The following is a 25,644-nucleotide window of genomic DNA, read 5'->3' on the forward strand; positions in this document are numbered from 1 at the left end:
GGGGCAGTCCCCATTCCCCCGCCGGGCGGGACGCCGGGGCCGGGGGAGGGGGCACCTCTCTGCTCGCGTCCAAGGCGGGGCCGGCGGTACCTTTCGTGGCGCGGTGCGGCTGGGGGAGGGCCGAGGGGAGGGGGAAGGGGCGGGACCGGGAGGGGGGAGCCGGAAAGGGGGAGGCGCCGGTGGACAATGGAGCCTATGTGTGCCTGCGGGAGTGGGACGGCGCCGCCGCCGCCGCTGCCGCCGCCGGGGGGAGACGCTGCGCCGCCGCTGCCGCTGGCCCCGGCCCCGGCCCCCCGGGGCTGAGAGCCGCCCCGGACCGAAGCCCCCTCCCCTACTCCGCTCCTCCTCTCCCCTCCCCCACTCCCGCCTCAGGGGTAAGTGGCACCTCGGGGGGGGGAGGGGGAGGGGAAGGGGAAGGACCAGAGCCGGGGTGGTGGGGGGGCCCGGGTCCGCGTCCGCGTGTTTTGAGCCGGTTTGGGGGCAGGGGTAGCCACAGCCGCGGAGAGCCGTGGGGGTGGGGGGGGAGGGGAGAAAGGGGCGGGGGTCGAGGTTGCGGATGTAGTGAGTTGAGTCTGGAGAAACCTGTGGGGGAGGAGGGGGGCGTCCTTTGCCCACCGCTCTGTGAGCGGTGGGAAGAGACCGCGGCATCTCGGTTTTTTAGGGGTTGTGTCCCAAGCACTGCTTGGATAGGCTAAATGAGGAGATGGGACGGTCCCAGGGTCCTGGGATGAAGGGGCTTTGGAGGGGCGAGATGGAGAGCTAAATGAGGGAATTCGGGTCGAGTTTGGTGGGGTCTGTAAGACCCTGGCGGCGGATAGAGAGGTAAAGGGGACTTTGCAGGCCAGTGACTTGTTGAAGGGTGAGGGGAAGTGAAAGCTAAGAAGCGTGTAGGAGTAGTAAAGGGCTCCAGTAGGTGAGGTGCTGATGTCTAGGTCACTGAGTCATTGTGGGGGTCGTGGACACACCAGGGATTTCCAAAGTGGAACCCTGGTCATTGACCTTTGAAAGTTGCAAAGACTATTAAGATGTCACTGGTTAGTGTTGGGTGAGCCTGGTGAAATGGAGATATCCTAAGGAAAACAACAACAGGGTTGGTTATGTTCAGAAGGAAGGGCCAGAGGCCTGTAATATTGTCGCTGGGGGCCTTACCTGAAGGCTCCCAAGCCTGAAGGAGGAGGCCTCAAATCTGTCCTCCAGGGGCCCTGGTCTCTGCTAGAGAGGAGGGACTTAGAGCCTAAGTTGCAGTCCAGTTGGGGACTGATAAAGTTAGTGGACAAGGCATCTCTTGCTGGAGAGCCTCTAGGATGGGATGAAATTGGTGCAAAGTTAGGCTTTGGTTAAGGCAAACATGGATAGATCCCTGGCGGTGACTTTAGTGGGAAAGTGATTTAGTGGCTGTGTAAAGAGATTCATTTGGGTCAGTGATGTGTGGTGGGTTACTAGCATTTGAAATATACAGGAATTAAGTGTTCATTCTTAGACCAGAGATTTGGACTCTTCTTGCACAGAGCACAAAATGATGAATTGGAAGTAGCAGGTAGGAAGGATGAATAGTAAAATAGTTGGGAGGGCAAAAGGATATGGGTGGGTAACAGTCATGTGTGGGTTAAGAACCTTTGACTCTTTGTGGAGATTCAGCAGTGTGATCGCCCTGTTGATTTTGTTTTTTGTCTTGATACTAGTGATCTGGGAAATTTTAGCAAGGAATTAATGTTACTGTGAATAATGTTTTGGTCACAAGTACAAATTTAAGAAAGATATCCTTACTAACTATTGAAAAAAGACTCAAGCTATTGAAGACAGAGATGAGTTAATAAAAGGAGAAGTTAGTTAGACGATGTAAGGATGTTTTGAAGGATGAGGATTCCACTAACTGGTGGTCTGAATAAGAAGAGAAAATTTAAGGCAAAGTTGGGGCATGGGTAACATTTCGTAGTTTTAGGACTGAGGATCTAATGGTATTGAACCATTATAATATTATTTTGTAATAACAGTGTTGCAAGTAAGGTGATAATAGTTCCACAAGATATGGTAGGTAGGTAAGGAGGTCATTGACTAAAAGATGAAGGAACAATTCCACACTGTTCTCTTCTTAGGAGGCAACTTGTATGTAATGTGGCTTTTGAGCTCAGGATCCCTGACCTGGATTTTTAGATGACTAGCATATGTGAAAAAGTACTTATGTACATTGGAATTTATTCTGTGGAATATTTGCCCCATCGCCCCCAGGAGTGTCTGCTTTTGTAAATCAAAAGAAAATGCTCTCTGGCTTATAGGGGATAAAAAATACAGAGGTTTCACAAGTATTATAATCAACTAAATATTTGATCATAGTGACTTGGTATAGTGGTTAGAGTCCTTGAACTTGGAATCAGGAAACTGACTCTCCCATTGACTTATGGGACTTTGAACCAATCTTTCATATTTATTGTCCAGTTTCCCCGTTTATGAAGTCGTGATACCACTGCCCTGACCACTCATAACCCATTGCAGCGCTTAACAAATGAATGCCTATCTGCAAAGTGCTTTGAACACTTCTGAGAATGAGAGATGATGTAGCCCAACTTTTTTCTCGCTTTTAAAAGATTCCTCTCTCTCAGGAACAGAACAAATTCAGCCTTTGTAACAATTATGGCAGCATAGTTGATCAAGAAACAAAAAGGAGTACCTTATACATCTGTCTTGTTCGGTCGTCTGAGTATTGGTTTTCTACTAATTTTGAAAGGTGATACCTTGTCCCCATTTAGTAGTGATGACAATTGTGGAATGTAAGAAAAGGTCCCCATGGAAGAGTAGGAAATTCACAGCACATGCTGTGAATGCTCACCTAGGCTGATGCCCACCCTAAATTTGAGTGACCTTGGACGTGTTACGTGGCTTCATGGTGGCTTAATTTTCTTCCAACTATGAAGTAATGTTGGTGGAATAACTTAACTTGTCTGTCTGCCTTGGTGACTATGATGTTAGAATCTATAGGAACTTTATTTGTTCGAGAACAACTTTATTTGTTCTTAACCTCCTATGTCCTACATACCCCTCTGGCCAACTAATGAAGCGTAGGACCTCTTTCAAGAATTGTGTTTTTGAAATGCATAAAATAGAACATACAGACTTAGAAGTGACAGGGAAACAGCAAAATGTTAAACAATTATGATACAGTAATTTATATGCTTCTTTCTAACACATTAAATAATAAAGTGTAGCTGCGATCTCACCTTACTGTGATTTTGAAGTAGGGATGGGTGTAAATATTGTGTTGGGATATCTGCAACAAGTGTAATGCCACGGGAAAGTGTCCTGTGGTTCGTCTTGGTGACAGTCACGGGATTGCTAATACTACCTACCGCTGGTTGTTCCCTCCCTTCACAATTGACGGCAGTGCTTACTTTTGCTAGAGGTGAGTGAGTACGAATGAAGATGGAAGTTTTCCCCCGGAAGTTCACAGCTGCCACTAAGTCTGTCCACAGACCCCATGTGAGCCAGTGGGTCCCACATCAAGAACTCCTGCTCTAGACCAACTGATTTTTGAAAGTTAAATTTTCTTATGGCCACCTGCATTTTAGGCTTTGCAATATTTTTTCAGCATCTCCATCATGCTGAACACAAGGGCATAAAGAAGATATGAAATAAAAGTCCATTTTGCAACCTGTTGGTGACTGTTCTTGGTTGTGGAGAAAGTTAAAAACAATGATTAGCTTGAGGCTTTTGTGTCTGGTGGTTTTGCTTTTCTAATAAACAACCCCAGCTTCAATGGGATGGATTTGAGCTGCACTGCTCCATCTTCTTGCATTTTGAGTTTTAGTGGTTTTGCCTTCCTTCCCCATTTTTGACCTAATTATTTTCTCACTGCTCCTTCTAAATACTGTTTTGGCCTCAGAGCATTGGGGAATGGGTGGTTTTCTTTGCAATCAGTGTGAATTGGGGTATGAACTTCTCTATTCTTCTCACCCCTGTAGGACTGAATGTGGGGCTAGCTGGTGTCACTCCACTTTGACCTAAAAATCCCCTTCTGTTTGGGAGGCAGAGATCATTCTTGGAAAGTTCTTCTGTGTCCCAATGTAGAAGAGAGAGCAGAGTGGACATCTCGAAAGGTAAAGACACTGATGATGAACATACGACTTCCGTGATTCAATCTGAGTATTTTGGATTTTTGTTTGTTTCTGTAGGGTCTCTTGTAAGTTAAAACTACATTTGTTTCCCAAGGCAAAGGTCATCAAGTTAAATGCAAGTCAAAAGTGTAAGCGTAGTTACCATCTGTTTTTCTGTGAGCAGGGACTTCCCGCAATAGCTCACTTCGTGGGAAAGGCAGGTGGTAGGAAGTTAAACAGGTATTTAGCATGTCTTCATTGGTTTGTGTAAATTCGAGGCAAGGGTAGCAAAACTTAAGCTCCAAGCTCATTATAATCCCTGGATCACCTAGCATTTCTTGAGTTTCTCCTGGGTGTTGGGTGCTGTGATGATGACCCTTTCCTCAGGGGGCTCTCTGTCTACACATAACAGGGATACAGTTTTTTAAGTGTTATAATAGGATTGTGACCATAATGCTATAAGGGACCCAGAGGACTTTCCTAAGGACAGTTGGGAATCAAGGAGAATTTCACAAAGAAGGGACATTTGTGCTGAAATTTTACTTTGGGTGACCATTATTCTAAATGATAGAAACTCATTTTTGAAGGCTTAACTTTTATCAAGACTCTTTAGTTTGATATAAGTTACTTGCTTGCTTAAGATTCGTCAGCTTAAAGGGTAATAGAGGCATTCTGACCCTTCGAGTATGAAAACATACATTAGTATTTTGTATGGACCAAGGTTTTCTGTGCATGTGCATATGCATCGTATAGTTTTCTTTTCTCCGCATGTTGGGGAAAGATTGGTTCTTCCTATTGTGTACTTTTGCTGAGAGGAAGCTGTTAGGAATTGGCATGCCAGAAGTTAAGAATGAGCTCGGAATGGAATCTTGCGGCCTTTTAGTGCCACATTCTAAGTTTGATACTCTGCCTTTTATGGAGTAGTGGTCATAGCATAGAAATGAACTTTGTTAAACTTGACATCGTTGTAATAAACTTGACTTCTTAGAGCAGAAAAGTGGGAAAGGATCATTGGAGGAATTGAAATTGGAATTGTAGAGGTGATTCTGAGCTTGGTCAGATTATTTTGTGAATTTATTTACAACTTTGTGACAACCTTATAGAGTCTCCTTTGAAAGATTCCGAAATAATTTGGCCTTAGGACAATCTGGAACTTGCTTCTTCCTTGCAATTTCAAAACTATAAAATCTGGGCAAAGGGGGAGGCTCGGGGTTATAATTCTGTTTTACGAGGACTAATGTTAGAAATTGTCCTGCTTGACCAGTAGCTTGTTTTCTTGACTTATCTAGCCCCGTTCATTTTAGCGTTTTGCACACAGTAGGCACTCAGTCATGGAAATCATCTGGCCAGGTTGTTCAGCCCCACGTTCTCCCAAAAGCATGTGAAAATACCCTTCCTTGCTGAGTGCTTGCCGTGTAGAGTGAGGGTTCAGAGTAGGGAGGACTGCAACCGAGTTCACTCCATGAATTCAACAGTGCGTCTGCAGTTTTGTCTCTTTCTCCTTCCCAGTCAGCTCCAGTTCTCTGTACGAACGAGGAATGGGCAGCAGCAAAAATGTGAGGGTTTTTTTTTTTCCTACGAAATGCCCAGAAATTTAGAAAGTAGAAACATTGATTTTATTTGCCCTTAGTATTTCCCAGTCTCTGAAAATAAAATGTGCAGCTGGGGAGGAGGGAAAGTCACAGGGGCCTTGAGATGTCTACCGATTGGATAATATACTCTTTAAAAATTGGAAGTTGATTCCCTTTACATGGGAGATGACAACTGCCTCTTAATCGAGCATTCTAGAATACATAGGAAATCTGCTCTTAAGATATGCAGTAACAAGATGTGTAGTTGATTTTTTTTTTTTAAATCCATTTAGAAATTTTTCTTCTTTATCCTCATCCAGGTGAGGGCACCTTTGAGAACGGGGTTCCGGGACTCCTCCAACTCCTCACCTCCAGGATGAGCACTGCAGTATCGTGACCCTTGGGGTTTGGGTGAGTAGCCTGATGGATCGTAGTAGCACTAGAGAGCCTGGCTGGCTTAGAAAGATGATCCTGGGGAAAAGCTTCAACTTTTGTTCAAGAGATATTTTTTGAGCAAATACCACATGCCAGGTGCTAGAGTAAGTGCTGGGAATACAGGGATGGACAGGTCACTCTTGGTCCCTGCCTGTCCTTTCTGAAGAAGAAATTCTGAAGCCAGGATTTCATGCCTTCAGCGAAAATATTCAAACTCAATATGGAGGGTTGAGGTGAGGGAGAGGCTTGTCGGGAATGATGCCTGTGTTTGTGGCATGAGCAGCTGGGTGCCATCTACTGCAGGGTGGAAGACAGCAGGACAAATACTTTGGGGAGGGGGGCCATCTGGAGATGAAGAATTCCTCTCCTGTCTTGTTGAGTTTGAGACATCAAGGGAAATATCAAGGTGGCATTTGTGGGTGCTGGTCCTCAGGGCAGAAGCTGAGCTGGGAACAGGAAACTGGGAGTTGTTGGCATGGAGAGAGCTTACCGAATGAGAAGAGAAGGGGCCCCAGGGTAGAGTCCCGAGGACCTCTGAGTTGTAGAGATTGAATAGAGAAGGGGCCGGCACAGGGGGCAGACAGAGAGTGACCAGAGAGGTGGGAGGAAATTTAGGGAAGTGGGGCACCATGGAAAGCGAAAGAGGAGAGTTTCAAGAAGAAAGCAGTCAGCTGGCAGACTAAGAGATGGAGTAAGATGAGGTTAGAACAGTGGCCAGTGGTGACCTTAACCAAAATAGTGGTTTCTGTGATCCGGGTGGGGGTGGCAGGTGGAAGTTGGTTTAAACTGGTGAAAGGGTGAATGGCAAGTAAGGAAGTGAAGACTGTGTGTGTCTTGTCAACTCTGGAGAAACTTGGCTCTGAAAGGGAATAATAACATGCTAGAGCTGGGCTTTGTTTTCCTGTAATTTTTTTTTGTTTTTTTCTCAATGCTGGAAGAGACTACCCCATGTCCAAGTGGTGACTGGAAGTATGCAGGAGATGGCGGGGAAGGTCAAAGGGAGAGAGTGAGAGCTCTCAGAAAGCTGGACGGAATGGGGCCTAGACCACCCGTGGTGGAACTGACCCTTGGGGAGAAGTGGGCTGTTTTGTCTGTTTCAATAACAGAGAAGAAGGAGGGGATAGGTACTCTGAAAACAGGATTGCAGATTTGATGGTGAGCATGTCACATCCGGCCTCGTGACTTCTCTTCTTGTTAAGTCCTGGGCAAGACCATGCACTGAGAGAGGGGAGGGCGGGAAGGAAGGGGACAGTTGGAGATGAACAAAATATGAAATGCCATTCGGCAGGATAAGCTAGTGAGCTGGCTAGAGAATGGTAGTCGTCCTAGTAGTAGTTCACCCACATGCTGATGTTGTACTGCTAAGCACTTTATTCCGTGCACGGGCTCCCCTTGTCCACCGAGTCCCCGTCTTGGCAGGCACCGGAGTGATGAAGAGCACAGCCGGGGTGCCTGGCCCCGCACCAGCTCTCCCACGTACTGGGGTATGGCTAACTCAGGGATGACCCACGTCACTGGGGCAAACGGCTACACATTTCAGAGGCTCAGTTTCCTCATCTCTCAAATAGGGAGAGTAGGAGTACCTGCCTCCTGGTGCTGTGGTCAGTGAGTTTAGTATGTAGGGACAGTGCTTAAAAGAGTGTCTGACACCTAGTTAGGACGAATTTTAAATAGCATCTAAGAAGAAGAGGGAAAAACATTGAATAAGTAGATCTTAAAGTTAGGAGATTACTTTTTAGTGGAGGAAAAAATCTCTGTGTGTCTGTAATTAAGCATCTTCTGTGGAAGAGCTTTTCCAGTCCTTAAGGTAAACAGTTGAGTACCACCCTGCAAATGTAGACGCCAAAGAGCCTAATGTGAGTCTTTGGCAGATTTCTTTTGCTCGGCTAGGGCTAGGGCTAGGGTGACGTACTTCAACAACTCCCCTAGATCAGGGGTTGAAGACCCTGGATTTTGTTGCCCATCTCTCAGTGAGTCCACATGCTTGTTTCAGCCTTCTTTGCTGTCTCCACCCATAAAGTCATGGTAAGGAGGTGGCTTTGCGGAAGAGCAGGGTCAGGGATCACCGACGGCAAACCTGGGAGAAGCCCCTCCCACAGTTCATGTGTGCTGGGGCCACTCATCTGTACAATGCCTGTTGATCAAGCTTGAGCAACTCGTGAGAAGAGACTGTCTGTAGGAGTACTTTGAAATAAAAATGTCATATGCTCACAGTATTATTAGAAATCATCGTTGCTACCGGCTCCTCAGAAATGCCTGGCGGGTTGAGGCGATTTGATAGTTGTAGTATGTTCAGAGTTCCTTTGGAAAAAGAGTGCAACACAAATGCCAGGTGTTTCTGTTCTGGGAGAAGCTGGGTCAGTCACGGAGGGTCCAACCACATCTTAGTACATCATGCTGACGATTATAGACAAGCCAAAGAACTTTAAAACAAGATTCCTGTCTTCAAAGAACATAGTCTTCATAGGGAGATAAAACATACACATAGGACTATTCAGTATGACATGTGATTGAGTGCTAGAATGCGTGATGCAGACAGAAAGTACCAGAAGTTACAGAAGGGGACTATCTAGGTGGTAACTGCTTTTCTGTTCCTGAGGTAAACATTTTCTGATGGCTTTGTCCGTGCAAGATTCATTTGCTACTTCTATTTTACCAGTGATTCCTGATGTTTAGTGAGAGGTTACAAAATGGCTTATGATCACGTATGTCAAACTTGACAACCACGATCAATTTTATAGTTTAAACTGAAAAAAAAAAAAAAAAGCTGAAGGTGGTGGGGGATAAAAATACAACCTTAAATGTAATCAAAACCAAAGTGTGTTTTAGGATGTTTTCTCCTAAGGTCAACATAGAAACATTCCATAACATTTTATTCTAGTTCTTTTTCTTGACTTCTTCACTTAAAAAGAAAAAAATGAAATCGGGTGCACCAAGAACTTCCATAAATCCTTTCAGTGTCTCAGGTCAAATAGCTGGGACTGTTGCAAATTTCCAAATGAAGAAAGAGACATTTAACACTTGACAGCGCTCCTACTCAGTGCCAAAACCTGGAATAAAACTCCCAGTCTTGGTCCAGTTCTGGAGTCTCTCAAGGGGTATGTGAGCTAGAACTAACCTGAGCTCCTTCTAACTCCCTTTGATCCTTCAGTCACAAATCCTACATCTTGTCTTCTCCTTCGGTCCCATACTCCAGCGGCAAGATAGCAGAAGGTGGGGAGGGAGCTGAGGGGCCAGTGGTTACCAGAAAACCATGTTGGACCTGCCCTGGAAGGAGAAGGGACTGAAAGTGTATCTTGGTTTTCCCTGAACTAGTCTAGGCTTCCTTAAGGAAAGGGCTTTCTCATTTGTTCTCTGGCTAGGTTTGGGAATATTTTCTTGACCTTTATGCTTCAAATCAGTCTTGCAAATTGGCTCAGAAAATATCTTAGCTTTTAGAGATGTTCTTTTACCTTCAGCATTATGGATCATTCCCATGCTTACCCATGCCTAGGGTCCCCGTCATAAAACAGTGAGAACGCAAGATGCATCCTTGGCATCATTTAATAGAAAGAGCGTGACGTCACGGGGCAGAACTGATTGTACTTGGTGTTGCCTCCACAGCTGATTGCAGAAGTACCTCCTCCAATGTCTCTCCACCCCGAGGCCCTGAGAATACGAACAGAGATTAATTTGTTGCGTGGTTGGAAACTGGGATGGGTTTGTTACACGGCAGTGCCATTGTTTGCCATCCGAGGTGAAAGACCAGATAGTTGCTTTGGGTTTGGGGTACCCTGTGGTTTCAAGGCATTGTTTTGAGAGAAGAAAAACCCAAGTGTTTGACGGGTTTGTATTTGGAAGCAGAGAAGTGGGAGGGAGAATATAAAATGTTTTTCTCATCTGCTCACAAACGCCCGGTACAGGATAGCTGGTGGGAGGCTCGTGGGCTGGGCGGAAAGGCTTGTCCCCCTTGAGCTGCCTCAGCGCCAGCGCACGAACGCCGCCGCTCCTTTGACCGCGCCGGAAGCCGAGGAGTGACCTGGCTGCTGCCTCGTCGAGTCGGCTAGCGCTTTACCTTTGATCCTGTTGTAAGGGTGTTTTATGTCTTTTGGGGGGGCCTTTTCCCATAGTGTGCCCTGGAGATGCGAGATTTTCCTTTGGCAGCAGGAGGCACACCCCCGGAGAATGCTGGAGCTGCAAGGGGAAAGGACCCACTTCCACAGCGGAGAAAAACAAAGAGGAAAAGGGCGTACGGGGGGCCAGCGCTGAGGGACGCACCCAGCCAGCAGCGGGCCGCCACCGCCCTCAGCAGCTGTGTCTGCTGCCCGAGAGGAACTCGGTGAGCCCGTCCCTGTTTGTGACTGCAAGCTCAGGATTTCAATCAATGCATTCCAGTCACCCTAAAGTGAGGAGCTCTCCGTCAGGAAACACACAGAGGTAAGGGCCGGGCCTGCCCCGCTGCCCCTCCGGGGGTGTCAGAGGTGGGCCGCCAACACTCACTGAGGGAACGGTGTGTGGAAGTGGAAGCGAATGAGACCCGAGTGGGCAGAAGAAGAGAGGACAGACAGGTGACTAGGGACGGAAGAGCCAACAGGCTGCAGTGCAGTCAGACTTTGCGTTAGAGCTTTCCGGCCTTACGCTTTTGCCCATTATTCCCTGACCGCACCTCTCTACCGCCCCTCCCCGCCCCCCCCCCCCAGCCAAAGCGCAGAGGAAGGGCCCTCAGAGTCCGCCCGGTCCGGGGTACCAACCCTGGCACGTGAGGGCGAGGAGGCCTAGGGTCCTAGGACGTCCGCACCGGCCCCCCGCCGCTGTGAAGTTTTTTCCTGTGCCCCACAGTACTTAAGTTGATATTTTTTAAAGAGTGTTTTCCTCATCCCTTGGGGCACCGGTGAGTGTATGTGCCCTGGTGTGTGATACTGCGTGCTGGAGTGATTCGTATCCGGGAGGGTTTCCCTAACCTGCCGCTCACCAGCGGGTTTCCTCTCCCGCTCGCTGGGTCCTGCTCCCTGCCCGTATTTTCCAGCAGGGAAGCTAGGCTCTCGCTACAGCTGTTCCTTGTCGTCAGCCAGGGGGTGGGTAGTATTTTGATCTTAACGATGCCTGTTTGTTTACTCTGAGCTAGTCTTAGTGTGAGAGTCACTTCCCTATGTACATAGAAACCATTGTCCTTTATTGACAGAAGCCCTAGAGATGGGTCCCCATGTGACTCTAGGGTTCCCGAGACCTGGCAGGCCACTCTGCCTGAGCCTCCTCTCAGTTAGCGCCAAGATGAGAGCGGGGTCGGAGGGAGCGAGGCAGGAACTGAGGTGAAAGGTGGGGCGGGTGCTTAGTCCTCTGCGGCTCCTTGACCTACTCTAGAAACTGCTTCTCCCTGATTTGGGCCGACCAGCTGTATCCGGCATCTGATCTCCCTTTATTATTTGTCTCTTTTAGTAGCCCTAAGTCAAAGCAGGAGGTGATGGTCCGTCCCCCTACAGTGATGTCCCCATCTGGAAACCCCCAGCTGGATTCCAAATTCTCCAATCAGGGTAAACAGGGGGGCTCAGCCAGCCAATCCCAGCCATCCCCCTGTGACTCCAAGAGTGGGGGCCATACCCCTAAAGCACTCCCTGGCCCAGGTGGGAGCATGGGGCTGAAGAATGGGGCTGGAAATGGTGCCAAGGGCAAGGGGAAAAGGGAGCGAAGTATTTCCGCCGACTCCTTTGATCAGAGAGATCCTGGGACTCCAAACGATGACTCTGACATTAAAGGTATGTCTATAAGATCTTTGAGACTCAGAGGGAAGTAGGTGTTCCCGAGGGAAGGCCTCTGACGTTGGTGGGTGCCGGAGAGCCTAATAGCAGCCAAGTGGGGAGAGTAGGTATCAGATTCAGGAGTGTATGTCACAGCTTATTAAGATGGAGCTGTGTCCTCTCATTTTCCTACTGACTGAAGAACAGTTTGGAACCACCCTGTGGAGGAGTTCTCGCTCTTGAGGAGGCACGTGTGTCGGGGGTTATGGCAGGATGTTCCACGGCCCTCCCCGCGTTCTTAGGGATGTTTCTGGCCCCCCTGCGATTTACACTTCCGTATCCAGCTCCAGTTTGTCTCTGCCAGTGGCCCACACTGGAGCCGTCTTCCCGGCATCTCTCCTCTTCTCTGTCAGATTAACCCTCCGAGACTTGGGTTCTGTGCTCTCTGGCTTCCACTTTGCCAGAGTTGTAGGCACTAGAGGAAGCGCTGGTGCTGGTGGGGGGAGGGTCGCAGCTGATTCCCGCGTGGCAGGACCGAGGGGCTACATGTGCTAGAAACCGGGGAGGCAGCAAAACAGAGCCAGCCAGGGAGAATGTGGGGCCGGCGGCTGTGGCTTCTGTTGTTTTCCCTCCTAGTATCAAACCAAAAGTCTTAACTATAGGCCAGAGCGTGAAGTTGCATTCCAGGAGTGGAAGTGCGACCCCTCCCCCCCACCAATCCAAATTAGAAATGAAAAGCTGGGTGGTTGCTCTCCCCGTCTCTCCTTCCTTCCTCAGGTATCTGTGGGAGGCCTGGCAGGAGGGCCAGCACTATGCTGGGTGCTGGGGGGCACGGTCACCAAGGTGCAGTTGCTGTCCCCAGCAGTTTGAGTGCACCCGGATAGCAGCTCATTAAACAATTACGATGAAATGTGATAAATGCTGCAATCAGAGGATTTGGGGGCTCTGGGTTCAACTCACAGGGGCATCCAGTCCAAGAGATTCCAAAAAGGTTTCCAGGAAGGAGGGACGTTTGTGCTAATGTCTGAAAGGTGCGCCGGGGAGAGTACAGAGGTGAGGGGGGAAGAGTGCTTTGTAATTCGTCATTTCGGGAGAAGCAGTTTGGAATTTTTATGAGGTGGAGAGGTCTCCTCTTAGCAAGGTACTCACTCCTTGAAATTCTCAAGGCGGGTTTGTGTTGTGCTGTAAGTGCTGGCAGAAGCTTTTTTCTTTCTGTGACACGAGTCTTTCCATTCTTTCAGAATGTAATTCTGCTGACCACATAAAGTCCCAGGATTCCCAGCACACGCCACACTCGATGACCCCATCCAATGCTACGGCCCCCAGGTCTTCCACCCCCTCCCATGGCCAGACTACTGCCCCGGAGCCCACACCTGCTCAGAAGACTCCCGCCAAAGTGGTGTATGTGTTTTCTACTGAGATGGCCAATAAGTAAGTTAACGGCTGGGTCTCGCTCTTGGCATGGCTTGTGTGTTTGGACACCGAAGTTCTTATTCCCACTGAAGGTTAATCCTTGTTTTCCCCTCACTGGTGTTATTACCACTTAAAGTTAACAGTACAGCAAGGGGTAAAAGAAAATAAAATATGAAACCTCCCTACCCTCTCTCCCTAGAGGCAGCCACTGATGATGCTTCTTTGGCTTTCCTTCCGGAAAGTTTTTATGTTTATAATGTACATGCAGATCTTTTTTAAACACAGAAGAGATTGATTACACAATATCCACTTTTCCGGGCGCCTGGGTGGCTCAGTCGGTTAAGCCACTACCTTCGGCTCAGGTCATGATCCCAGAGTCCTGGGATCAAGTCCCACATCAGGCTTCCAGCTCAGCGGGGAGCCTGCTTCTCCCTCTGACCCTCTCCCCTCTCATGCTGTTTCTTTCTCTCTCTCAAATAAATAAATAAAATCTTTAAAATAAAAAAAAATTAAAAATAAATATATAAATAAAAAATATCCACTTTTCCGTAATCGAGCATTCTTTTTTAAATAACACAAATAATACGTGTCTGTCTCAGAATAATTAGAAAATATCACTAAAAAGAAAAATACGTCTGGAATGCATAGAGATAACTACTCTGAATGTTTGGGTACCTGTGTTTCCGGTAGATGGATCAGCAGATTTTTTAGTGACTTACTTAATTTATAGAAAATGTGAATTACCCTACATACCTACAGAGTGAATTTCCACAGCCTTAGATTATCATTAGGTGTTGTGAGATTTCACGTTCCCCTTTCATGGTTGGGGCTTTGACCTCGGTTTCTATAAAACACCTACCACAGTGTATTGGTTTGAAGGAGAAAATCTTGGGGTTTTTTTTAATGTCTCTTTTGAGATTTGCTAATGGCTATCATTAGATTTCACAAGTCTGGTGGTAAATGATAGACATGAATAATGAAAACCTGTGTTTCTTGATTCTTCCTCAACATTTCTGGTGGCTCTCTACACAGAACCACCCTCCTTCCCCTCTCACAAGTTCAATCTGGGGTTAAAGTGCTTTGGAATTACAGGGAGTGGAACAGAAGCAAGTCCTAGTGGGTGCCTCTCTTTCATCTCTGCAGAGCTGCAGAAGCTGTGTTGAAGGGCCAGGTTGAAACTATCGTCTCTTTCCACATCCAGAACATCTCCAACAGCAAGACAGAGCGAAGCACAGCCCCTCTGGTAGGCCATTTTGGAAGTGGAGTGTGGTTTAAAGGCTCTCCGGTGGCTGTAAAGGTGGGAGATGGGGAATGTCATTGACGGGGAGACAGTCTTGATGGTACAAGCCGCATTCTGGGCATCTCACCTGCTTGTGGCATTGCGTGGGTTCAGGCAGATCGCACTGTACTGGCCTTTCCTTTAGCAGGCTGGGGTACTGACGGGTTACTAGGAGAGGAAGACCCAGAATAAGAAAGGGCTTATATGGAGATCTTCAATTTCTTTCATGCTGCCATCTCTGGGAAAATCTGAATTCGGACCCTGTGTACAGGGCCGGTTTTTAAGAACTAACAAACACGCTTGAGTTGGTTGCAGAACAGAAAAGGCATAAGTGAAGCCACAGTACTGGAGTACGTGCTGATAATACCATAATTAGAGTCTCAGTGACTTTCAAAATGATTCTTACTTCAAAGTGAGAGGACCTTTGAATGCTTTTAATTGCTTGATATTTCCAAAATTATAATAAACGTTAGTCTGTCTCCTGTCTGGAACTTAAGTACCTGCCATAAACCACATTAGAAAAAGCATGCAGTGGTTGTTTGAATACATGGAACGTTCCACATGGAACCAAAAGCTGTTTCTGTGACTAGCATTGTCAAGGCATCCCACCAAATGCTGTGGGGACACAAAGAGGTTCAAGACACAGTCCCTGCTTTCAGGAAACATAAAATCTAGTACTCAGTGGGATCTTCGACATGGAAAAGTTAAGTGACAATAAATGAGTCAAAAGACAATTCAAGATAAAATAGACATTTTTGTCTGTGTCGTGTATCAGTGAAGTTCCTCTCCATTGACACAGCAGAGCTTGGCTTTTCTAGACTTAGAAAAAGCATTTCACATTCCTCATACATCTGTGCTATTCAAGAAGGGTAGGGGATGGATGTACATAACGTTTAAAATGTATGTATATTTTAATTTATACTTAAAAGTTTTATACACATGTGTCTATAACATTTAAAATTTAAATTGTCCTGGAATGCACAGGGAATAGTGCAGTGCAAGCCAATATTTGATCGACTTAACAGCAGATCTTAACTATAGTTTTCACCTCTACCTTCTCTGGGACTGAAATGAGTCAGAAAAGGAGCTAAGGATGGAATTGGGAAAAATCAAAATCACCGATCGCTCCCAATCTAGAATCAAAAGGGTGGCACTAAACTGCTGCTTCTGTCCTGGTCACATGACACGAAGTCAGTGCCCATCCCGAACGAACACACAAAAGCTGGCCAACAAACCCAAACTTAAAATGGCACCGGAAGGAAAATTAAGGTGACCTCCCCACTGCATCGAGGGAGGGAGTCAGGAACCCGGACGACACCGAGCGCGTGCAGAGTCATGCACGTTCGGCCAGCCTTCCCCACCCCAGTCTCTGTCTGCAGACATCTGTGCCTGGGTACCTGCAAGGGAAACATTTATATACATACCCACAGAATGTGAACACTCGAAGATAGGCTTTGTGTTTATGCAACACAGACTGTTCGATGCAGAGATACACATAATGCTTCGTGTACAAATTTGCACACAGGGAAGCATTCCAGAGAGCAAGTGCGGAGGTAAGGAAGAGCCTTAGGGGTTTGGAAATACAGACTGGATTAAGTGAGCAAGTAGGAACAAAAGAAGATCAAAAAAGGGGCCGTGCAGCTCGCTGGAGGCTGGCGATAGACCCCTGCGATGGGGTTTTTTAGGCCGGGCTCTCGTGTTCTCCCTTAGGACCCTGCCTTCAGCACCATCAGCGGTGCCAGGGTTCAGCCCCAGCACACATATGTCCCTCTTCCAGATGCTAACAGCATCCGTGTCACCTACTGCAGGGGAGGGTGCTTTCACCCAGGACTTAGCGTAGCGTCGGTACTTAATAAATAATAATGAGGCTATTCTCCAACCTATAAAAAGGGCAGTCTGCTGCCTATTGGAAAGAACAGATCAAGAGACACCGTGAGCTAGATAGCCTCAGATTTCTCCCCAGATGCTTCCTGCCTGCGGATTCTCTTACTACAGTTAATGTACAAATTCTTATCAAATATGGAATCAGTGATCACACACTGAAAACAGAAACCAGAGCCGTCAGGCTCCCTGGAAACTCAAGGAGAGGAGTACTTTGGTAGTCACCATGCCAGAGGGCACGCTGAAACGGAGCGGTCCTCCTGCTTCCCCTGGCTGGTGGAGTACAGAGCTGTAAGTGACAAGTACTTTCTCTTTCAGTTGAAAACATCGGGCCTCTTGATTGACAGTGAGAAGCCTACGTACCCAGTTGTACTTTCAGGGAAAAGAAAAAGGTGTTAGGTACAGCCTCCCACATACCAAGAAACTAATCTCTCTTTGAATCAGAAACACACAGTAGACATGTGATATCAAACCTGTTCCTCGAAATAGATACTCAAATGTATTCGCTTTGGCAGAGTGGCTCTCCCCTGGCATGCTTATAAAGTTATTGAAACCTAATCTTCAGCAAGGGAAAGAGGATGCCATTTGATGGTAAAGTGGAAGGAAAAAATCTGAACGTCTCCGTGTCCAGAGTGGGGTTGGCCATGGGCAGTTTCCACGGCAAATGTCGGAGTAGATTTATGGGCCTGGGACAAATCCTTTATAACCTGTCTTGCTTTTTTTTAATTGCCTTTCTATACAATTTATCAATGATTTTTAAAATCTTGTTTGTCTTCAGAACACACAGATATCTGCCCTTCGGAATGATCCGAAACCCCTCCCACCACAGCCCCCGGCTCCAGCCAACCAGGACCAGAATGCTTCCCAGAATACCAGACTGCAGCCGACTCCACCCACTCCGGCACCAGCACCCAAGCCCGCTGCACCCCCGCGCGCCCTGGACCGGGATAGTCCTGGGGTGGAAAACAAACTGATTGCTTCCGTAGGCAGTCCTGCCAGCTCCGCTCCACTGCCCCCCGACGGTACCGGGCCGAACTCGACCCCCAATAACCGAGCAGTGACCCCTGTCTCCCAGGGCAGCAGTAGCTCTTCAGCAGATCCCAAAGCCCCTCCGCCTGCACCGGTGTCCAGCGGAGAGCCCCCCACCCTGGGAGAGAACCCCGATGGACTGTCTCAAGAGCAGCTGGAGCACCGGGAGCGCTCCTTACAAACGCTCCGAGATATCCAACGTATGCTTTTCCCCGATGAGAAAGAATTCACAGGAGGACAAAGTGGGGGACCCCAGCAGAATACTGGGGTACTAGATGGACCTCAGAAAAAACCGGAAGGGCCGATACAGGCCATGATGGCTCAATCCCAAAGCCTAGGGAAGGGCCCTGGGCCCCGGACAGATGTGGGAGCTCCATTTGGCCCTCAAGGCCATAGAGATGTGCCCTTTTCTCCCGATGAAATGGTTCCACCTTCCATGAACTCCCAGCCTGGGCCCCTGGGACCCGAGCACCTGGACCATATGACCCCCGAGCAGATAGCATGGCTGAAACTGCAGCAGGAGTTCTACGAGGAGAAGAGGAGGAAGCAGGAGCAAGTGGTGGTGCAGCAGTGCTCCCTCCAGGACATGATGGTCCACCAGCATGGGCCGCGGGGCGTGGTCCGAGGGCCTCCCCCTCCGTACCAGATGGCCCCCAGTGAAGGCTGGGGGCCTGGTGGGGCAGAGCCCTTTGCCGACGGGATCAGCATGCCCCATTCTCTGCCCCCGAGGGGCATGGCTCCCCACCCCAACATGCCGGGGAGCCAGATGCGCCTCCCCGGATTTGCAGGAATGATCAGCTCAGAAATGGAGGGGCCGAATGTCCCCAACCCGGCGTCTAGACCAGGTCTTTCTGGAGTCAGTTGGCCAGACGATGTGCCAAAAATCGCGGATGGCCGAAACTTCCCGCCTGGCCAGGGTGTCTTCAGTGGTCCTGGCCGAGGGGAACGCTTCCCAAACCCCCAGGGACTGTCCGAAGAGATGTTTCAACAGCAGCTGGCCGAGAAGCAGCTGGGTCTCCCCCCGGGGATGAGCCTGGAAGGCATCAGGCCCAGCATGGAGATGAATAGGATGATCCCAGGCTCCCAGCGACACATGGAGCCTGGGAATAATCCCATCTTCCCTCGAATACCCGTCGAGGGCCCTCTGAGTCCCTCCAGGGGTGACTTTCCGAAAGGAATTCCCCCGCAGATGGGCCCTGGCCGGGAACTTGAGTTTGGGATGGTTCCTAGTGGGATGAAGGGAGATGTCAGTCTAAACGTCAGCATGGGATCCAACCCTCAGATGATACCTCAGAAGATGAGAGAGGCTGGGGCGGGCCCTGAGGAGATGATGAAATTACGCCCAGGTGGCACAGACGTGCTGCCTGCTCAGCAGAAGATGGTGCCCCTGCCCTTTGGGGAGCACCCCCAGCAAGAGTACGGCATGGGCCCCAGGCCATTCCTCCCCATGTCTCAGGGTCCAGGCAGCAACAGCGGCTTGCGGAATCTCAGAGAACCAGTTGGGCCCGACCAAAGGACTAACAGCCGGCTCAGTCACATGCCACCACTACCTCTCAACCCTTCCAGTAACCCCACTAGCCTCAGCGCCGCTCCTCCAGTTCAGCGTGGCCTGGGGCGGAAGCCCTTGGATATGTCTGTGGCGGGCGGCCAGGTACATTCCCCAGGCATTAACCCTCTGAAATCTCCCACGATGCGCCAGGTCCAGTCGCCGATGCTGGGCTCGCCGTCGGGGAACCTCAAGTCCCCCCAGACTCCATCGCAGCTGGCAGGCGTGCTGGCGGGCCCAGCTGCTGCTTCCATTAAGTCCCCCCCTGTCTTGGGGTCTGCCGCTGCTTCGCCTGTTCACCTCAAGTCTCCATCACTACCTGCCCCGTCACCCGGATGGACCTCCTCTCCAAAACCTCCCCTTCAGAGTCCCGGGATCCCTCCAAACCATAAAGCACCCCTCACCATGGCCTCCCCAGCCATGCTGGGCAGTGTAGAGTCAGGTCAGTATGCTCGCATCCTCACCGTTGCACCTTGTAGCCGGAGATTGCAAAAGCCTCATTTATGTGCTTTAAGGAAACTGGTGTCCTAACCTGATTATGCAACCGGAGGAGGTGGCCTTTGCCCAAACAGACGTATTCGCCGCCAGGTGCATGGTCAGTACTTCTACGGGGTTCCGCGCAACTGTCCCATCCTGGCGGAGATACGCGGCTCTTGGTGCCAAATATGGTCGTCAGATAGGACGGTTCCAAGGAGGAGGGAAAACGGGAAGCATGTGTTATTTCACAGAGTAATTTACATCTGCACAGTGAACACATGTTGGTGAAATAAAATGCCTTGACAGTGGGCAAATGTGGCTTCTTTAAATACTAGACCCGCCCACTTGCAGGAGCTGCCCTCACGTCCACAGGCTCTGAGTATCATCCTAAGCAGAAAGGGGAGGCTGCTGAGAGACCCAAGTGGTTCTCATAAATACACGTGGACCACAGAGACAGTTACCAAAACCTTCTCCTTGGTAGACTGCTGTTCTCACAGATCAGCTGCAATTTGTCAGTATTTTCTTCCTAGGAGAAGCTCTCGCTGATGATGGTGGTTTTGTGACTGGGACCAGAGGGGGTCAGTGGAAGATGAGCACTGAGATGTAAATACTAGGTCCGTGTTGTCTTGGCTTGAGAAAAACTAGACTCAGAATAAGATAGAAGGTGTATCCTGCCCAGCTAAAGCATCTCTCTCTCTCTCTCTCTCTCTCAGTTGGGTAGCAGTTCACAAAAGCAGTACAGTGGAACAGCCTCCTCGGAACTCTTTAGTTCCAACATCTTGGTCGTGGAAATCAATCCGGCGCGTGCGCAGGGTGATGCAGTTCGCACCTGGCATCCGGTCGCTGGTCTGACTAAATACCCGAGTCCAGTTCTGAATTGGGAAGGGCAAGGGAGAGATCCGCCTATTTCACATTCTTTTCAGGGAAATGGTTGTCCGTAAACCATGCTTTTCCCAAGCTTGAGGTTCTATTTCTAACACATTCTTGGTGTGTTTGTCTTCACCTCTGCTGATCCTCTGCGGTCGCCCCTCTGCACACACACGGAGCTTGACTAGAAGATTGATGGTCTGTGTCCTGGGCCTAATAACACTGTCCTGTTCATCTGTCTCATTCCTGGCCTTGCTCGTTCATAACCAGAGGCCCAATAGCCTTCGAGAGGAGTCTAATTCCCTGCCCATTTTTGTTTTATTTTGCTTTCTTCTAGGTGGCCCCCCACCTCCTACAGCCAGCCAGTCTGCCTCTGTGAATATCCCTGGAAGTCTTCCCTCTAGTACACCTTACACCATGCCTCCAGAGCCGACCCTTTCCCAGAACCCGCTGTCTATTATGATGTCTCGAATGTCCAAGTTCGCAATGCCCAGTTCTACCCCTTTATACCACGACGCCATCAAGACTGTGGCCAGCTCCGATGACGACTCCCCTCCAGCTCGTTCTCCCAACTTGCCATCAATGAATAATATGCCAGGTAAGAAATCACGAAGCTAGGATATGGAGCCAGTGTTAGACAAAAGAGAGACTTCTCGCATGCTTTTTTGACGGCTGCAGACCTCGACGGATGGAAGTGGGACGAGTCGAGAAAGAGTACCATCGGTAGAATTAAAGAGTCATGAGTAGAGGAAGAAAACCAAAGCAATTTTGTATTCATTTGATTCAGCGTGTTTATTAGAGAGTAGGTTTCCTTAGAGTTCTTAACATTTTCCGTACAGAGGTTGTGATGCTTCTGTGTACCCGGATGGGTTCTTTTTTTCCTTTTGAGGGGCTGGGAGTGGGGTGGGGATCCTCCTGGAGCAATGCTGAAAGCCGTTTCTTTTTAACATGCTGATGTGTAGTTCTCAAGTGTTTTTCTGGAAGGACAGCCTCCAACCACAAGCAGCCACAGGATTTCAGACAGGGAGAAGCCCCCATTTCCTAGCAAGCACCATCCTCACCATACTCAGTGGTAATTCTATAGAGAAACCAAATACTTAAATGTCCCAGAGACTGGTAGAACCAGCAGGCTTTCCTTTTCTGTTAAAGTTATCATTTCTTTAACATTTCATATACCCTAGAGTTTGAAATGCTCTCTTTTGTAAGGCAGTATAAAAAAAGATAATGCCAAATGTCAGTTGGTGAAGGACTGTTTGGTTTCCTTGTTATTTCTGATTCCTGAACTTGCAGGACTGATTAACCCTCTTTCTCCAAAGAGGACCATACCTAAGTCATTCAGACAAAATCGTTTCTTCTATATTAAATCATGTCTCCAACGAAGAAGGCTAAATTGGTTTGCATATTAATTTGTAATTTTTCACCCAGGAGACTCTTCTTACTTGTTTTCTTCATACCCTTATGTCATACAGTTTAAGACTTAAAATATATCCTCTTGTAGAGCTGTTTGTTGGCTTGTATGCTCCAAAATGTATTTTAATCTTGTTGAGGGCAGGGATTTCGTGTTGTATGTTTTCCCAGCAGAGTCCCTTGCACATTCGATACACGAACATTTTGTTGTTGTTGTTGTTGTTGTTAATTGGATTTATTAGAGTTTTTCTAAGTTGCTCTCGGTTAAGGTGATTCCTTTGATATCTTTATTTTTCTAGGAATGGGCATTAATACACAGAATCCTCGAATTTCAGGTCCAAACCCCGTGGTTCCGATGCCAACCCTCAGCCCAATGGGAATGACCCAACCACTTTCTCACTCCAATCAGATGCCCTCTCCGAGTGCCATGGGACCCAACATACCTCCTCATGGGGTCCCAATGGGGCCCGGCTTGATGTCACACAATCCTATCATGGGGCACGGGTCCCAGGAGCCTCCGATGGTACCTCAAGGACGGATGGGTTTCCCCCAGGGCTTCCCTCCAGTACAGTCTCCTCCACAGCAGGTTCCATTCCCTCACAATGGCCCCAGTGGGGGGCAGGGCAACTTCCCAGGAGGTATGGGTTTCCCAGGAGAAGGCCCCCTCGGCCGCCCCAGCACCCTGCCTCAGAGTTCAGCAGATGCAGCACTTTGCAAGCCTGGAGGCCCCGGGGGTCCTGACTCCTTCGCTGTCCTGGGGAACAGCATGCCTTCGGTGTTTACAGACCCAGATCTGCAGGAGGTCATCCGACCTGGAGCCACCGGAATACCGGAGTTCGATCTGTCTCGCATTATTCCATCTGAGAAGCCTAGCCAGACACTGCAATATTTCCCTCGAGGCGAAGTCCCAGGCCGTAAACAGCCCCAGGGTCCTGGACCTGGGTTTTCGCACATGCAGGGGATGATGGGTGAACAAGCCCCCAGAATGGGACTAGCATTACCTGGCATGGGAGGCCCAGGGCCAGTGGGAACTCCGGACATCCCTCTTGGTACAGCCCCATCCATGCCGGGCCACAACCCAATGAGACCACCAGCCTTTCTCCAGCAAGGCATGATGGGACCTCACCATCGGATGATGTCACCAGCACAATCTACCATGCCCGGCCAGCCCACCCTGATGAGCAATCCAGCTGCTGCCGTGGGCATGATTCCTGGCAAGGATCGGGGGCCTGCTGGGCTCTACACCCACCCTGGGCCTGTGGGCTCTCCAGGCATGATGATGTCCATGCAGGGCATGATGGGACCCCAACAGAACATCATGATCCCCCCACAGATGAGGCCCCGGGGCATGGCCGCCGACGTGGGCATGGGTGGATTTAGCCAAGGACCTGGCAACCCAGGAAACATGATGTTTTAAGCTGCTAAGATTGGATGTGCCGATCCTTGTCAAGATGAGATTCCAGGTCCTGAGAGCTGCTTTGAGGGAGTTCCAGGAGTACTGTTGGTCATGCAATAGGAGAACAGAGACCCGAGGGCTGCTTTGGGGGTGGGGGGAACTCGAGAATGTATGGATTTACCTGAAAACAAATGATTCATTTAATCAACAGGTGTGTTTTTTTTAAGATTTATTTTTTAAAAATTATTTTTGTGGACTTGGGTATCCCATGATGGCACCTACTTTTGGGAATCTGTAGCTGTGCTTTGAGAATTGCCATCGGTCATGTGTTGCACCGTTCTCTGTATGTTTACGTCCTTTGGACTGGCTTCTCCCAGGATTCTTTTCTGGTTTTGATTTTTGCTTTGGGCTTTATTTTTTTGTGTACTGTACTATATTGTAAAAGGGATTTTAGCAGAGACTTTAGTCTTTGGGACAAGAGGAGAACAGGAATGCTGGGCTGTTTACTTCAGGTGGAGAATCCATCTTCAGACCTTTGGACTATTTTCTTTCAACTCCAGTGTATAGAAAAAAAACCAAACTACGACCTCAGAGCAGAGTATTAATGAAAAGCACAAAAAAAGGAACTAAGTTCAGCGAGGGGTGGGGGGAGGGGGGAGATTTTTCTTTTTAAAAATAATGAAGCTTAGGACGTTTGTTTTTCAGTTCGAGTGCTCTCCGGCACTTGTCTGTCTCTCCCAGTCTGCAAACCCACCTTCACGTTTTTCTCTCAGTTTCCCTCCCCTCCCCCTCTGCATCCCCTTGGTTAAGTGTGTTTCCTCCCTCATCCCCGTGCCCTGCCACCGACAACCCCTGCTTTCCTCCTCTTTCCCTTTGGCAGCTGCAATACACGGTGTTATTTGGGGGAAGTAAATCTAAGGAAGCCTCGCCTTCCAGGTGGAGTGTCGTCCGGGCTCCGGCTCTGGCTCTGGGAGGGAAAGGCCACTGTGCTTGGGATGCTCGATGGTTTTCTTTTCCCTTTCTTCTCTTCCCGGACATGCCCTTCCCTGCCCACCTTGTTTTCTGTTCTCCTTTGATTAGGAATTCCCAAGTGAATTTTATCAATGTGGGAGTGGAACAGATGCTAAAAGCTACCCAGGATTTTGTTTTTGTTTTTGTTTTTGATTTTGTGGTTCCTTCCCTTCCCTCCCCCTCCCATGCGTAAAACGTTCTGTGTAACCTCCATTAAATTTGGTACAAAACCACTCACCAGAGCTGTGGTGTCAGAAAAATAAAATATATTGTTTCTTACAAAATCGAATTGCCTTTTTTGTTCACTTGGATTCCGGTTTGCTCGGTATTGGGCACGGTAGCTGCCACATGACCCAAGAAGCACAGCAGCTTTGTATCGCAGTTGGTTGATAAAGAAGTTTAGGGGAAGTCTACAGAAGTGCCTGCCCAGGTGAAGCGTCTTCCCTGCGGATGAGGAATAACCACTCGGAGATTTATCCTGCGTACCTGTCCTATCTCAGTCTTGGAAGCCTAGCTGTAGGCAGAAGAGCAACCCCCGTCGGTCCCCAGTGCTGAAATTTACCTCTAGAGGTAATTAATGGTCTTTACCAGGAATTTCTGTGAGAGCCAAGGTAATGGTGTGAAGTAATTAAGGCTAAAGGTATATTTTCCGTCATCTGCATAAGCTCGGAAATGTCCCTGGATCTTGCTAAGGTAAAACATTACTACTGTACCTGCAAATCGTGGTTTTCCACAGTCCGTGGGTTTCTGTCTCCCTTCCCCCGGCATCCCCTCTGGGGTTCTGCCCAGTCTGGGCCCCGCTCACCTCCCACCACCCTCCCTCAGCGCAGCAGCGTGCCTCCTGCCAGGTACCTGTCTGCGGGACTAGCTGTTGGTGTTTCTGTGCATTTGGGTTCGTTCTGGTGTGGGTATCTCTTTGAGTCCTAGGCGTTTTTAGCTGGGTGAGTGGGCGTCTGCGTGCGTGTTTGTTCGTAGGTGAGAAGAGGGCTGAGCAGCAGGTGCAGAGTCCTGCAAACTTGTATAAACCGGGCCCTGCTGGTGTTCTACGGTAGGAGTTCTTCCTGTGACTTTCTCTCTTCTCTTCCACTGCTGGCGGCCCTGTCGTCTCAGTAACACGACAGCCCCAGGCAACAAAAGTGAGCCGACTGTTGCAGCGCCTCCCGGACCAGTCACCTCCATGCCCATGCTCGTGCTAATCTTTGAGGGGCCTAAGACGTAGGTGCTAATCATCGCCTTTGCCAATGAGAAAGCAGAGCTCAAGTTTAAGAATTCTGGCACAATCAGATCTATTCAGATGGGCCTGCGTGGTGAACATTTCATGCTAGGAGAGTAAAATGAGCGTTTGGTTTCATGAATTTAGCCATATTGCTCGGTTCTCTCGCTTTGAGGCGTATGCAAGAGAGCAGGCAAACAGCTCAGCACGGGGAACGACGAGATGAGAGCCCTAACCAAGGAAGGTTGCGACCCGGCATCTGTCCACGGGACTGGCTTCTTGGGGGGCCCCACTCCCTGCTCCACCTGATAGTGCTG

General features: G+C 48.9%; 2 protein-coding genes across 7 annotated transcripts in view; both read left to right on the plus strand.

The window, feature by feature from the left end:
- The window catches only part of LOC145720878 (uncharacterized), a 67,687-nt gene extending 57,271 nt beyond the window's left edge, over window positions 1-10,416 (plus strand). Inside the window, exons 1-4 of one of the 4 annotated variants that reach the window (XM_081815817.1) lie at window positions 146-374; window positions 3,957-4,091; window positions 5,980-6,070; window positions 10,204-10,416. In XM_081815817.1, the coding sequence (XP_081671943.1) occupies window positions 10,216-10,416 (201 nt within the window). In that variant the 5' untranslated portion in view covers window positions 146-374; window positions 3,957-4,091; window positions 5,980-6,070; window positions 10,204-10,215. Of the gene's footprint in view, window positions 1-145; window positions 375-623; window positions 3,398-3,956; window positions 4,092-5,979; window positions 6,071-10,203 lie in introns of those variants that run through there. The other 3 variants (XM_081815816.1, XM_081815815.1, XM_081815818.1) reach the window with 3 other exon arrangements.
- BCL9 (BCL9 transcription coactivator) lies at window positions 10,321-24,403 on the plus strand. 3 transcript variants are annotated; one of them, XM_031040573.2, is made up of 7 exons: window positions 10,321-10,510; window positions 11,510-11,826; window positions 13,050-13,239; window positions 14,365-14,464; window positions 17,160-19,398; window positions 20,638-20,898; window positions 22,007-24,403. In XM_031040573.2, exons 1-7 carry the CDS (start codon window positions 10,458-10,460, stop codon window positions 23,122-23,124), a joined length of 4,278 nt encoding a protein of 1,425 aa, XP_030896433.1. In that variant the 5' UTR covers window positions 10,321-10,457; the 3' UTR covers window positions 23,125-24,403. The 3 variants fall into 3 exon arrangements, with proteins under 3 accessions (XP_030896433.1, XP_030896435.1, XP_030896436.1); XM_031040575.2 differs by having other exon boundaries at window positions 22,043-24,403; XM_031040576.2 differs by having other exon boundaries at window positions 11,510-11,604.
- The last annotated feature ends 1,241 nt before the right edge of the window (window positions 24,404-25,644 follow it).

Source organism: Leptonychotes weddellii, chromosome 4 (assembly GCF_054177405.1).
Source record: "Leptonychotes weddellii isolate Sample4059 chromosome 4, ASM5417740v2, whole genome shotgun sequence".
Classification (NCBI taxonomy): domain Eukaryota; kingdom Metazoa; phylum Chordata; class Mammalia; order Carnivora; family Phocidae; genus Leptonychotes; species Leptonychotes weddellii.